The sequence below is a fragment of the Schistocerca cancellata genome, chromosome 6, assembly GCF_023864275.1.
Source record: "Schistocerca cancellata isolate TAMUIC-IGC-003103 chromosome 6, iqSchCanc2.1, whole genome shotgun sequence".
NCBI lineage: Eukaryota > Metazoa > Arthropoda > Insecta > Orthoptera > Acrididae > Schistocerca > Schistocerca cancellata.
In genome coordinates this window covers 135,552,432-135,568,180 of record NC_064631.1, presented here as the reverse complement: position 1 = coordinate 135,568,180, position 15,749 = coordinate 135,552,432, and the positions used below count along the sequence as shown (strand labels likewise).

Below are 15,749 nucleotides of genomic sequence, written 5' to 3'. Positions count from 1 at the left end.
GAACCTATAGAACCAATGAATGATGACTGTCCGCCTACTGATAGCGGCGGCAGTGCTCGCTCGAAGCCAGGCCCTAAGCGGCCTTCGAGGTGACCCCTTCTTTCATCTTCTCTTTCTTCTTACGATGGCACTTATTCACTGGAATATTCGCAGCATTCGCTCCAACCGAGAGGACTTGAAGTTGCTGCTCCGCTTGCACCGTCCGCTCGTCGTAGCCCTCCAGGAAACGAAGCTACGCCCATGCGATCAAATTGCCTTGGCACACTACACCTCTTTGTGTTTTGACCTACCCCCTGTGGTAGGTATTCCGGCTGATGGAGGGGTTATGTTGCTGGTCCGGGATGATATTTACTACGATCCCATCACATTGCACACCGGCCTGCAGGCAGTTGCCATCCGAATTACTCTCCCCACTTTCACATTTTCCATTTGTACCGTTTACACTCCATCGTCGTCTGCCGTTACCAGGGCAGACATGATGCAAATTATAGCTCAGCTCCCTGCACCATTTTTGTTAACCGGAGACTTCAATGCGCACCATCCCCTTTGGAACTCTCCAGCATCCTGCCCGAGGGGCTCCCTGTTAGCAGACCTTTTCAACCAGCTCAATCTTGTCTGCCTCAATACTGGCGCCCCTACTTTTCTTTCGGACACATCTCACACCTATTCCCATTTAGACCTCTCTATATGTACTACCCAACTTGCACGCCGGTTTGAGTGGTATGCACTTTCTGATACATATTCGAGCGACCACTTCCCGTGTGTTATCCATCTCCTGCAGCATACCCCCTCTCCGTGCTCATCTAGTTGGAACATCCGACTAGCAGACTGGGGGCTCTTCTCTTCTAGGGCGACCTTTCAGGATCAAACCTTCACGAGCTGCGATCGTCAGGTCACACACCTCACGGAAGTCATTCTCACTGCTGCAGAATATTCCATCCCTCACCCTACTTCTTCTCCATGTCGCGTACCAGTCCCCTGGTGGACCGCAGCATGTAGAGACGCTTTACGTGCTCGTCGACGTGCTTTACACACCTTTAAACGCCACCCTACAGTGGCGAATTGTATCAATTATAAACGATTACGTGCACAGTGTCGTCGTATTATTAAAGAAAGCAAGAAAGCCAGCTGGGCTGCTTTCACAAGCACCTTCAACAGTTTTACTCCTTCTTCTGTTGTCTGGGGTAGCCTGCGCCGGCTATCTGGCACTAAGGTCCACTCACCAGTTTCTGGCTTGACGGTCGCGAATGACGTCCTTGTGGCTCCTGCGGATGTCTCCAATGCCTTCGGCCGCTTTTTCGCAGAGGTTTCGAGCTCCGCTCATTACCACCCTGCCTTCCTCCCCCGAAAACAGGCAGAGGAGGCTAGGCCACCTAACTTCCGCTCCTCGAATCGTGAAAGTTATAATGCCCTATTCACCATGCGGGAACTCTAAAACGCACTTGACCGGTCACGGTCCTCCGCTCCAGGGCCTGATTCTATTCATATTCAGATGCTGAAGCACCTTTCTCCTGCGGGTAAAGGTTTCCTTCTTCGTACTTACAATCGCATCTGGATTGAGGGACATGTTCCCGCATGCTGGCGCGAGTCTATTGTTGTCCCGATTCCTAAGCCAGGGAAGGACAAGCACTTGCCTTCCAGTTATCGACCCATCTCGCTTACCAGCTGTGTCTGTAAGGTGATGGAGCGAATGGTTAACTCTCGTTTGGTTTGGCTGCTCGAGTCTCGACGCCTCCTTACCAATGTACAATGTGGATTTCGTAGGTGCCGCTCCGCTGTTGACCATCTGGTTACCTTGTCGACCTTCATTATGAATAACTTCTTGCGGAAGCGCCTGACCGCAGCTGTGTTCTTTGATTTGGAGAAGTTTTACGACACCTGTTGGAGGGCGGGCATTCTCCGCACCATGCATACATGGGGCCTTCGCGGTCGCCTCCCTCTTTTTATTCGTTCCTTTTTAATGGATCGACAGTTCAGGGTACGTGTGGGTTCTGTCCTGTCAGACACCTTTCGCCAGGAGAATGGGGTGCCACAGGGCTCAGTTTTGAGCGTCGCTCTCTTCGCCATAGCGATCAATCCAATAATGGATTGCCTCCCAGCTGATGTATCGGGCTCCCTTTTCGTGGACGATTTTACCATCTATTGCAGCGCTCAGCGTACATGTTTCCTGGAGCGCTGTCTTCAGCGTTCTCTTGACCGTCTTTACTCCTGGAGTGTCGCCAATGGCTTCCGTTTTTCTGCCGAGAAGATGGTCTGTATTAACTTCTGGCGCTACAAAGAGTTTCTCCCACCGTCCTTAAGACTCGGTCCCGTTGCTCTCCCATTCGTGGAGACATCAAAATTTTTAGGTCTTACATTTGACAGGAAACTTAGCTGGTCTCCACATGTGTCATATTTGGCTGCCCGTTGTACCCGTTCTCTAAATGTCCTCCGTGTTCTCAGTGGTATGTCGTGGGGAGCGGATCAAACCGTCCTACTTCGTCTATATCGGTCGATCGTCCGCTCCAAGCTGGATTATGGGAGCTTCATATACTCCTCTGCACGACCATCCATCTTACGCCGCCTCAACTCCATACAACATCGGGGTTTACGTCTTGCGATCGGAGCGTTTTATACTAGTCCCGTCGAGAGTCTTCATGCTGACGCTGGTGAATTGCCACTCACCTACCGGCGCGATATACTGCTTTGTCGGTATGCCTGTCGGCTACTGTCAATGCCCGACCACCCGTCTTATCGTTCCTTTTTTGACGACTCTCTCGACTGTCAATACGGGTTGTATGTCTCTGCCCTGCTACCCCCTGGAGTTCGCTTTCGTCGCCTCCTTCAACACCTTAATTTTTCACTCCCTGCAACCTTTCGAGTGGGTGAGAGCCACACGCCACCTTAGCTCCAGGCTCAGGTTCGCGTTCACCTTGACCTCAGCTCGCTCCCAAAGGAGGTTACCCCCGGTTCGGTCTACCACTCCCGTTTTGTCGAACTTCGTTCGAAGTTCATTAATATGACCTTCATTTATACAGATGGCTCTAAGACCAATGACGGGGTCGGGTGTTCTTTTATTGTCGGGGCACAAAGTTTCAAATACCAGCTCCATGGCCATTGTTCGGTCTTCACAGCTGAGCTCTTTGCCCTCTACCAGGCTGTTCTTTACATCTGCCGCCACCGACATTCTGCTTATGTCATCTGCTCCGATTCCCTGAGCGCCATCCAGAGCCTCAGTGATCCGTATCCGGTTCACCCTTTCGTGCACCGGATCCAACGCTCTCTTCAGCAGCTGGTGGACGTCGGTTCTCCGGTTAGCTTTATGTGGGTTCCTGGCCATGTCGGTATCCCTGGGAACGAAGCTGCAGATGCCGCGGCCAAGGCTGCGGTCCTCCAGCCGGGACAGCTTCTTGTTGTGTCCCTTCGTCAGATTGTAGCAGGGTCATTTGTCGGCGCATTTTATCGCTGTGGCATGCCGATTGGGCTGCACTTACAGACAACAAGCTTTGGGCCTTGAAACCTCTTCCCGTGGCTTGGACGTCCTCCTCCTGCCCTTCTCGGCGAGAGGAGGTCGTTTTGGCCCGGTTACGAATTGGACACTGCCAGTTCAGCCATCGCCATCTGCTGACAGCTGCGCCGGTGCCGTTCTGCCCATGTGGGCAATTGCTGACGGTCCGCCACATTTTAACGTCCTGCCCGGATTTTAACACACTGCGTCTTGATCTTGGCCTGCCATGTAGTCTAGACGCCATTTTAGCAGATGACCCACGAGCAGCTGCTCGCGTTCTTCATTTTATCAACTTGACCAACCTCTCTCAGGACCTTTGATTATGCTGTTTTTTTTTTTTTTTTAATCCTATGCCTGTCAGTCTGTCTTTTATCGTGTTTTCCCTTTTAGTTGCTGTTTTAAACTTGTGCCTGGCGTTGCATTCCTAACGTAGTCTGGGCGCTAATGACCATTGAAGTTGTGCGCCCTAAAACCACAAAAAAAAAAAAAAAAAAAAAAAAAAAAAATGACTGTCACAAACGGAAGCGAGACTGGTTGCTGAATTCCACAGAATGCCACTCAGTGTCCCACTTGACATTGACCAACATGCAAGTCTCTGTTGTATGTGCTAAGTGTTTGCAGTAAATGATGCATGGCAACTGGAAATCTCAACCCAGCTTCTAGTGATCTGTTCCCGACAGTTCATGATGATGACATTCTGCTGTAACCCCTGTCTGGATTTCAGCTGTTGTCATATGTCTGTCAAAACCAATTGAAGTGATTATTTTGCCACACTGTTGTGCTGAGTCCATATCACCACAACTCATTCTGTAGTCATTGCATAACAGTCAGCGTCTGTAAGTTCTATCTGTATGATGATAGCCGGCCTTGGTGGCCGAGCAGTTCTAGGCGCTTCAGTCCAGAACCGCACGACTGCTACGGTCGCAGGTTCGAATCCTGCCTCGGGCATGGATTTGTGTGATGTCCTTAGGTTAGTTAGGTTTAAGTAGTTCTAAGTTCTAGGGGACTGATGACCATAGATGTTAAGTCCCATAGTGCTCAGAGCCATTTGAACCATTTTGTATGATGCTCCTGTACCCTCTTGCATATATCCAACCTCAGTGGCAATAAGTTGCATGTGCATATCTTCTGGGCAAGTTGTGTTGCAGTCTCCACCTAAAAAGTTCTGGTACCAACACACACACACACACACACACACACACACACACACACACACACACACACACACACACACACACAGAGTAGCCACTATGTATGTGTTCATACCTATTTTCATCTGCAGGACTGGCTTTTACCTATACTGAAGTAAGCTCACCCAAGTGTGAAATTTAAAAAAACTTACTCTGAAGGCATGGAAATGCTAGATTATCAATTTTTCAGCATTTGTGGAATGTGTTCATTGTGTAACTATTTCCATTTCCATCAGTATAGTTGTGCATCAGAAAAAAATGATTTTATATAATTTTGTTTTTAATTTGTACTTCACATGCTGGATATATATGTTAGATAATCTGAAATACGTTAAGCCTGTGTGTTTGTCTGCACAGCAATTAATTGCAAAAAGTTTCAATGTCAGGGACTCTAAGTGTGTGAATACCTTTTACATCAAAGTCCTTTTCAATAAGTTCTTTGACCAGAGACAAATGAAACCCTGATGTTGTTGTTTTTTTCACTCTATTGTTGTTCTGTGGAAGACATGACTATTTAAAATGCATAGGTCTAGTATGCACAAAAAGAACTTCTTCTAAAGGTTCACAGTCCTCCTCACTGATCTGTCTGAACTCAATGACATGTCAGTGTGGCCAACTGTCCCCATACTTGAACTATAATCTGCAATGTATTGTGTTTTGAAGATTCTTTCACCATTCCTTCTGTCAGTTTTTTCCATTTAAAACTTTTCTGTCGTATTACAGGTGGCAACATACAAACATTTCTTTTCTCGCACCACTTCATGCCATGCTTTATATCAGTGGACTTAAACTGATTTCACCTCATTTCATTTTGTCATGTAGTTTTGACAAATTGTCCTTACAAAGTAGTGTTGTGGTAGTTCGATTGTTATGAAGCCCTAGGAACTGGCCTGGATTCAAAACAGTGATTGTCAGCACATAGTGTGCGCCCCTGTTCCACATACAGCTTCATGAGTATTGCCACTATGTCACAGCTTTTCCTCACATTGTGACAGCAGATTTCCATTGTTGCAATTTTATTTATGATTAAATCCAGGGCATAACCACTCTGCCGACAAGCGCGCAACTTAATTTTTTTTTTTTTTTTTTTTAATTGCAAATGTACTCCGTTTGGACAGAGTATGATTTTTGAATGATAATTGCTCTTTGAACAGTAATATTGTCATGAATGCAGAGCATTTGATATGACTGTAATTCACTGTGGGATGTGGTATGGATTTAAAATTGTTGAAAAAGTTCTGGAAAGTACAATTTTTATAGAAAATCGCATACAAGATGCAAATGCGACCAAGCGTAGGGTATTGTTCCAATGTTTGGGGCTCTATTGTGTAGGCACAACAGACATTGAATGAAATCAGAAACTTCGCTAGATTAACGGATTGGTGTAACCCGCACGAAAGTGCAACAGAGAGGCTCGGAGAACTTAAATCAGAGTACTTGGAAGGAGGATGGCATAGTTATCACAAAAACCTGTTGAGGAACTTAAAAGAACCTGCATTTCATGAAAATTGTGCAACCATTATGCTGACATTGTTCTATATCTTGCATAGGGATCATGACTGTAACACAAGGCACATTAGGACTTGTACCAATGCATATAGACTCATTTTCATCTTGCTCAATACGCAAATGAAGTAATACAGAAAATTGATAATATTAGCAGGAAAAACCCTCCACCTAACATTTTACAGCTCTTTGTAGAATACATATTTAGATGTAAATGTAGAAAATGCAGTGATTTTCACATATTTTCAGTGAAATTTAAATAAAACCTATTGTATCATCTGCTACAGATTTCATTTGTTCTTTGTTAGGAATATTAAAAGAAATGACAGATTGTTGGAATCTTGCACAACTGTACACAAATGACATTTCTTCCAGTCAGACATATTGCTAAAGCATGATCTTTCCCCACACATTTCACTCTCACTCTCAGATGCTCCAGATTTCGAAGAATTTTCGTCTTGTGTAGATACAGATGGATGCTTCGTACATATTGACATACACAGTTCACAACTGTTACTTAAAGATTTTGTCAAAGAGTCTTTTCTGTCGTCTTAATCAAGTGCTTCATTCAAGTGAGAATCTCGTGCAAAGGCAGCCATGTCATATACCAACTCTTTTCCAACCACTGCGCAGCTTGTGCTAATGACATCCAACCAGCTGCCTAAGAGTGAATGGCCACGGCCAGACAGTGGCTAAGAACAAAGGTAATCACTATATACAGCATGAGCACAACATGCTCAGTTTCACTGGTTGCTTCGTAACCCGGGCCATCTGGGCCCTTACCTCCACCACCAGCTTTTCTGAACTGTGTGGATGGGAGTTCTCCTTACAACACAGTCTTTGCTCCTGTAACCCTCCTGGCCACAGTCTCCATTAACAGATTGTCACCACACTCTACACCCAACAGTTTCCCCTTCCTCTGTCAATTCGCCCCTCCCAGTTCTCTCCAGTCACCCACATCCAGTTCACGTCTCCATGTCATCTTCATCATGGGCCACTCCCCACTAGCTCTGGCACCTATACATGACATACCTGGCCTGCTCAGCTGCCACCTCTCCCTCCCACATTCCTAGCCATCCAACTGGCTGCCTCCCTCTGAGCTGCTAGCTTCCCCACCACCAGCCCCTCTTTTATCCTCCCTCCACTTTATCTCTACCCACCCTCACCCGACATACCCTACTGTAGTCCACCTGTCAAACTGCAGTCATAGCAATGGTGCATCCAGCCAGAACTCTCTCTGTGTGTGTGTGTGTGTGTGTGTGTGTGTGTGTGTGTGTGTGTGTGTGTGTGTGAGTGAATCCAGCTTAGGAAAGAATTTTTTCCAAAAGCTAGTAAGTTTTCTTCCTTTTTTGTGTGAGCCTGTCAACGACTCACACTTCTGCTATTCGGTGAGAGCTGTCACTTGGTGAGAGGTCTCCTTTACTCCTACTTTATTTATGAAGTAGTAACATGATTACCTATGATAAAGTTCACAATGCAAGGAAATTGTTAATTATTTAAATACGGAATGTAAACATTCACCCATCTGTCAAGTATTGTTGCCAGAACTGTATCTTTAACAGGAAAATGTCCACAGCTTTGGCACACAGATGCAGAAAGCAAATAAAAACAAAGGTGAGTTTGGAACTCACGATCCTCCATGCAACAGTCTAGTATAATAACCACTACACCATGGTGACTGTGCTACTCAGCTTCTTCTGTGACATTGCTCCCGTCCTTCAGAAGACAGCATCTCGGCGTTACGTCCACCTAGTTTGGGAATGAGTCATCGGTCCTGCATGCTCCGACTCCCAAAGACTGATGTTCGCCCTGGCGGTGTTCTTCTTAGAACTTTCTTTGCTCCTATGCTCTTTGTCACCTTTCTGCTTGTTGCCTGTTGCTGGAGCTTCAAATTTACCCTGTGATGCAGGATCCTTATAGGGCTTCATTTGAAGGACGTGGACCGTATCTCTGATCTTGTGTTAGGGTTGAAATGTTCAACTTCATAAGTGACATCAGACAACTGTTTTACAACCTCATAAGGTCCAAAGTAGTGCCTGAGGAGCTTCTCAGAGAGACCAACCTTCCGAACAGGAGTGAAGATCCAGACGAGGTCACCAGGCTGGTAGACAACAGGGCAGTGGCTCGCATCATACCTTTGGCGATCATTTTCCTGAGCCTGCAGTGGTCGGAGTCGAGCGAACTGCTGAGCTTCCTCAGCTCTGGTTAACACCTGGCCTATGTAGTCATCATCTACGCCATCAGGATGTAATGGAAACACAGTGTCTATCACCATAGCCGCCTCACGCCCACGCACCAGGAAAAATGGCGTAAATCGTATGGTGTCTTGTTTGGCAGTGTTTTAAGCAAACATCACAAAATGTAGCACCTCATCCCAGTTGCTCTGCTCAACATTGACAAACATTGCTAGGGGGGGGAGGTCTTATTAAGGTGTTCAGTAAGCTCATTAGTTTGCGGATGGTAGGCAGTCGTCATGTGATGAGTAATGTTGTACTGACGGGTTATCTCTGTCACAAGATTTAATTGAAAAACTTTCCCTCGATCCGTAACTAATGACCTTGGGGCACCGTGTTTTAATACAATGTCTTCCACGATGAATTTGGCTACCTCAAATGCTTCAGCTGTTTTCATGGCTTTTGTAATAGCATAGTGTGTCAGATAATCAGTGCAAACAACAATCCATCTATTGCCACTAGCAGACGTTGGAAATTGTCTGAGGAGGTCAATCCCAACACATTGGAAAGGTGTTTTGGCTGGTGGAATTGGTATGAGTTGGTCAGGTGGTTTGTGAGGAACTGCTTTTCTCCTCTGGCACTCTCGACAGTGCGACACACAGTGACGGACACTTCTAAATAACCTTGGCCAGAAAACACTCTTGCGGATCCTATTGTATGTCTTAATAAAGCCTAAATGTCCAGCCTCAGGTGTGTCTTGGAATTTCTGTAGAACATCTAAGCACATGTGTTTAGGAATCACTGGTAGCCACCTCTTTCCAAACGGATCAAACTGTTTCTTGCAAAGTAATCCATTAACTACCTTAAATTGTTCTTTCACATCCTATGACCGATTTAAGGCAAGCATAATTTGAGATATCTTGGCATCCTCCTTCTGCTCAGCAGAGAGATCCTGGAGTGCAGCGAGACAGTCACTATCTTCATCAAAGTCTTGATGGTCTTGCACAGGGTTTCTTGAGAGACAGTTGGCATCTTGTTGTTTTCTTCCACTTTTGTACACTATGGTAATGTCGTACTCTTGAAGATGTAGTGCCCACCTGGTGAGTCGTCCTGTTGGATCCTTAAGACCTGTCAACCAACAAAGTGAATGATGGTCTGTAACAACTGTGAATGGCCTTCCATATAGATACTGTCAAAATTTGCACATGGCCCATATCACAGCAAGACATTCTTTTTCTGTAGTTGAGTGGTATCTCTCAGCTTTTGTAAGTGTCCTAGAAGCATAGGCTATAACCTTCTCTTTTCCATCCAAAATTTGCACCAGAACAGCACCGGTCCCATAATCACTGGCATCTGTGTGTAGTTCTGTAGGTGCTCTCTCATCATACAGACCAAGTACAGGGTCAATCGCCAGAGCTTCTCACAGCACATCGAAAGAATCTTGTTAAGCACCACCCCAGATAAAGTAGCATCGGTTTTTAACAACTCTTGGAGTGGCCTGGCTTCGATACAATCCGCCTTGTTGGAGACACTTAAGAACGGCCCTCATGTCTTTTTACATGTTCATCAAATGTCTCTGAGAACAAAGACATATCGTCCCCTTCAGGTGACTTAGAAGATTATCCATCATCCGTTCAAAAGTTGCTGTTGCATTACACCAACCAAATGGCATTACCTTAAACTCATACAGGCCCTCAGGGGTGATGAATGCAGTTTTCTCACAATCAGCCTCATGTACTTTGATTTGCCAGTATCCCGAGTACATGTCCGTGGCTGAGAAAAATTTAGCCCCCTTCAGACAATCTAATGTATTGTCAAGTTGTGGAAGGGGGCAAATGTCCTTTTTAGTTATCTTATTAAGCTTCCTGTAATCAACACAGAAGTGCCAACTGCCATCCTTCTTCCTGACAAGAACCACTGGTGATGACCATGGGCTCTGCAAAGGCTGAATGATGTCATTCTTCATTATTTTCTCTACCTCATCGCAAATTATTCAACGTTCCGTTGCTGGCACATGGTTTGCTCTCTGGCTTATTGGTTGATGGTCTCCAGTGTTAATCTGGTGCTTCACCATCAATTTGTCTAATTTGCTCTTCACCTGTGGATTGAAGCATTCAGAGAACTCTTGAAAAATGGCAATTAGCTTCTTCTATTGTCCCATAGTGATAGTCGAGCTAAAAGATCTTGTCTCATAGTGGATGCTCAGCTGTTCGGCAGTTAACAGCTCAGCATTTGCTACACACGTGCATCTTGGAAGGATTGGCAGTTCTCGGCGACAGTTAACTATCCACAATTCATCGAATCCATTCTTAAATGAGACAACAGAGGCTGGGATGACCAAGTTATTCTTCATTGGTATTCTTCCCTTACATTCCACTAAAAGATCCATGGGTTGATGCATTGCATAACACATGACAGTTACTTTTCTAGTGCTGACTGCAGGAATGATCACTTCATCGAGCACACAGCTTCCACACACACTGATGCGCACCTTCCTGTCCACAGTATCTCATCTCGGCTATCATAATCTTCGAGCAACCGCAATCTATATTTGCCTGAGAAGCTTTCAAAAAGTCCCATCTGAGAATGACGTCATGACTACACTCTCGTAAGACGATGAATTCTAAGAACTGTGTATGGCCACTTGTACCCACACAAATGACACATCTTCCTGTAGTTTTTACATATTTCCCATTAGCCACCTTCAGTAGAGATGTTTTGTTGTCGACGAATACGATTTTCTGCAACTGGTGATGGTACTTCACCGAAATGACTGAATATGATGCTCCAGAGTCCACAAGAGCTTGCGCTGGTCAGCTATCCATGAGGATAGCGACGTAGTTTCCTATCATTTTTGTAGTGATCGACGGCGGAGGATTTTTCTCTTCGGCAGCCTCACCTGGGGTTACACCCTTTAGTTTTCCAGGTTGCGGTAGCTAGGTGATCGGCTTGAGCTTCTAAACGGTGATGGAGACCTTGATCGGTGTGTTGGGGAGCATTCTCTTCAGTGGCTAGCTTGCGGCAATAGTGACCTACGTCGTCCTGCACCCGCATCTTCGTGTTATTCTTTGTCATCCCGGAATTGGCGTCAGCTAAGATTGTTTTGCGGTCTTCTGGTGCGGTCGTCATCAAATATCCACTGCCTTTATTGATAATAGTGCACCACATGTCCCGGTCGTCTGCAGTAGAAACATACTGGTTCGTTATCGTGGGTCCTCCAGACGTCAGTCTTCCTTGATGCCCAAACAGATTCCTCATGTAGCATTGTAGGAACGTAAGTTCGCCAGGGTCTCGACTTTTTCGTCGTTTGAAAGGGAATGAAGGACGAGAGGTTGGGTTCAATGTCTGTTACACTTCCTCCCTTACGACTTCTTGAAGGGTCTCGGTGTTTGCTCGCCGTGAACTTCCTCTCTCACTATCTGACGAAGGACACTTGTAAAATCAGTTCCTTCCTCCGTCACAGACATTGATAAGACGTTTGGAAGCCATTCAAACTTCTTGTGTGTAATTATTTTTTGATGCATTATCTCGATATACTGGCAATATTTTATGAAGTCGTCTGCTGTCGAAACCTCCTTCAGGAGTAGGGCTTGATACATGTCCTCAGCAAAACCCTTCATGAGAATGCAACCTTATCTTCCTCCTTCATTCTAGAACCCAGTATTTTACACAGCTTCAAGACACCTTGAATGTAGGATGCTGTAGTTTCTCCTGGATGCTGTGCCCTGCACTTCAATTTATCTTCAGCCTTGCACTTCTGTCATTGGGTGTTGCCGAAATACTTGCGCAGTTCTGCCTGGAATACTTCCCAGCTTGTGAACTTCTCCTCATTGTTCTCATACCATTGCTTGGCAGTGCCCTCCAAGTAGAAAAATATGTTAGTCAAAGACATGGTGTCATCCCATTTGTTAAATTTGGCTATAAGCTCATATACCTTCATCCACTTGTTTGCATCTTGGCCACCGTCACCAGAGAACCCGGAAGGCTGTCTCATGTGGTGTCACACAGTTGCTGTCATCGTAACATCCTTTTCTTCTTCTGTCTGTGATAGATTGTGATCTGTTGAATATGGCTTGAACTCGGGTTTCTCGCCACGTAAACGGCGGCTCTGTTGTGGCCTGATGGGAGCCACTGTGTCATTGATAATGTGCGCTATCACCAGTTCCAATACCCAGTGTCTCCACCAGAATAATGTTACGTAGAAGAAGGTGTAATTAGATGAGTTACAAACACACACTTTACTTAACGAATTTTTATTCAGTACTTGCATATACAAGAGCGTGGAGTGAACTGCCTCTGGCCAAAACACATGCGGTATATATACAGTTACAGAAGATTCCAGTACAATGATTCATGCCATTTGTGGATACTTCCAAAATGTACTCGAACTGAATATAGAAATTAAAAATTTTCAGTTCTGGTGAGTTTGGAACTCACGACCCTCCATGCAACAGTCTAGTATTATAACTACTACACCATGGTGACTGTGCTACTCAGCTTCTTCTGCAACAATATGAAAAGCATTTCATTGTTATGTATCAAGAGTGTGTAAAGATATTAGAAGCAAGCCATTAAAATCTTATATTGTAATTGTGAGTGATTTATGTCACTTATTTTGAAAGCCCATATGTTTGTGGTGGTGATCTAGTGATGGAATGGATAGCATCGCAGAGGTAGTAATATCATGTCAAGGAAAGTTTACACAAGGTTGGTTGATGCTGTTACTGATGATGACAATGACTGTTCTCTTCAACACAATATAGCTCATGTAGTAGTGTGGTGTGCATCCTGGCCAAAGTAGAATTTGGTGAATGTCAGACATTGTTCATATACAAATTTTTTCTACATACATACATACATACATACATACATACTGCAGTGTTTGGTAACTGAACAGAATGCTCATTTTTCTTGTGGATGTGTGTTTTATATACGGGATTAAGTGTTTTATTCCTTGTATTCAGCTTCTATATTACTTAAGCTTATATACAAGTGTAGATTTGTTTCTTGTAGGGGCCGCTCAGGAGTGACTCCCATGTCAGAAGCTCCATTAGAAAGTATACAAGTCCTTGCAACTTGTCATGCCTTAGCACAACTTGATGATGGTTTGGTTGGTGATCCACTGGAAAAAGCTACACTAACTGCTGTGGATTGGAATCTTACCAAAGGTATTTGAGTATCCAATCATTTCATTTTAATCTTATGAATGTAATGCGAATTTAACAGGTAATTTTTTTCTTGTACATGCTACTGAGTGCACATATAAAGCCAACATGTTGTTGCAGATTTTGTTTCTTTTTATGGGAGGTGGGGCTGAAAAAAAGCTTTCATTTTCCCTTTTATGTATTTGAAATAGCACCATATGCAGAGCTTTCTTCGAATTGTCTATGTTTTGTCAATCTACTTCATTGGGCTTCCAGACCATTAAAAGTATCTAAGAAAGGGTTTTGAGTGAGAATTCCTTCCAGTAGATCAGAATTTGGCATCTGCCTTCCCAATGGCTTGATGTGTGAGCTTTCTCCATCCTAAATTGCTGTGAATAGGTACTCTTATAAAGTTGATGGTTGTGGTTGATTCCGAAGACTGATAGCATACTCAAGTAACATGAGATCTGTTTAACTATTTACATGTATTACATTACATTTATTTATGCTGATAATTGGCTACCAGCTATTGCACCAGGAGGTAATAATCTGCATGTGTCTTCATTTTATAATGATTTCAGTAAAATGTAACCTCCCTGTACATAATTCTACAATCTACAGACAGTCTTGTAGAGCTACAGACACCATCTACCTGATCATTAATACACATCATGAACCATAGCTATACTATTACACTACCTTCAGGGATGCTGCTCAACACTTTTTCTTCTGATAATGTTCCCCAATTAAGGATGAGTGCTGAGTTATGTCGACTGTGAAGTCTTAACCAATTGTATTCCTATTAGAACATTCCATACACTTTTCTTTTCCCTACAGGGTAAGTGCTATGAATTGTATTGGAGGCTTTCTGGAAAACAAAAATTGTGACGGTAACCTAAACATCATGTGCTGGATGTCGTGAATTAACAGAGCAAGCTGCCCGCATCTCGTGGTCGTGCGGTAGTGTTCTCGCTTCCCACGCCCGGGTTCCCGGGTTCGATTCCCGGCGGGGTCAGGGATTTTCTCTGCCTCGTGATGGCTGGGTGTTGTGTGCTGTCCTTAGGTTAGTTAGGTTTAAGTAGTTCTAAGTTCTAGGGGACTGATGACCATAGATGTTAAGTCCCATAGTGCTCAGAGCCATTTGAACCATTTAACAGAGCAAGCTGGGTTTCACATATGACTGAGTCTATTCCCTTGCATATTTGGTACTCTAGCTTAAACAAAGCACACCATCTGGTCCATTGGACTTTCTTCTGTTGTGCTACGTGAGCTGAATTTCAATTTGACAGCCTCTTGTTGCTATGTAACTTTCATATTTGTGCTGTGGCTGGAAGTAGCAACTGCACTGCTGTCTCCTTCCATTTTAAAACATTCATTTTGGCACCATCGTGCTGGAGCACCTGGACAAATGGAGATGAATTTGATCCATTGTCTGATCTCTCGTAGTACCAATACTTCTTAGGTACTTTTTTGACAGCTCAGTAGGCAAGTGCTTCTTCCATAACTGTTCTTATGTTTTCTGATGCCCCAACTGATGTTTGGGTGTTTAGTGACTAAATAAATCTTGAACAAGAAAATAGCCAAATAATTCATACATTTCTGTCCATGATGTATTCGTGTCAATTATTTCTTTACGTTTTTGTTAATAATCACTCTTGTTATAGGTGATGCTGTGATTCCCAAGAAAGGTAAAGCTCCTGGAATGAAGATTTTTTATCGGCATCATTTTTCATCAGCTTTGAAAAGAATGTCTGTTATTGCTGGGTATACGTTATCTGGAAGCACAGATACAACATATGTAGCGACAGTGAAAGGAGCACCAGAAACACTTAAGTCCATGGTGATGTTTTGCTTTCAATCAAGAAAATCCATAGTTATCTGCATGTACAAAGAGAATATGTGCAAGTTTTGACTAATCTGTGCATTTCTTTAATGAAATTACAGTTCTCTGTCATTCCGGACAACTACGACTCAGTTTATCTGGAAATGTCTCGGCGAGGTGCAAGAGTATTGGCATTGGGTTGGAAAGAGATTGGTCGTCTCACTCCACAGCAAATACGTGAATTTTCAAGGGAAGACATAGAATGTGAATTAAAATTTGCTGGATTTGTAGTCATATCCTGCCCACTTAAAACTGATTCAAAAAGTGTAATAAAAGAGATTCTTAATGCCTCTCACCAGGTACATGAAAAAAACCTGTTTCCTATCTTAGCAGTTAAATGCATTACAATATTAATTTAGGTCAATG

The 15,749-nt window shown here is 44.1% G+C and overlaps 1 protein-coding gene across 1 annotated transcript in view; it reads left to right on the top strand.

The window, feature by feature from the left end:
- The window catches only part of LOC126190967 (endoplasmic reticulum transmembrane helix translocase), a 176,233-nt gene that overhangs the window by 58,522 nt on the left and 101,962 nt on the right, over nucleotides 1-15,749 (top strand). The window contains exons 10-12 of the mRNA XM_049931631.1: nucleotides 13,371-13,525; nucleotides 15,166-15,341; nucleotides 15,446-15,682. Of these exons, the coding sequence (XP_049787588.1) occupies nucleotides 13,371-13,525; nucleotides 15,166-15,341; nucleotides 15,446-15,682 (568 nt within the window). The remainder of the gene's footprint in view (nucleotides 1-13,370; nucleotides 13,526-15,165; nucleotides 15,342-15,445; nucleotides 15,683-15,749) is intronic.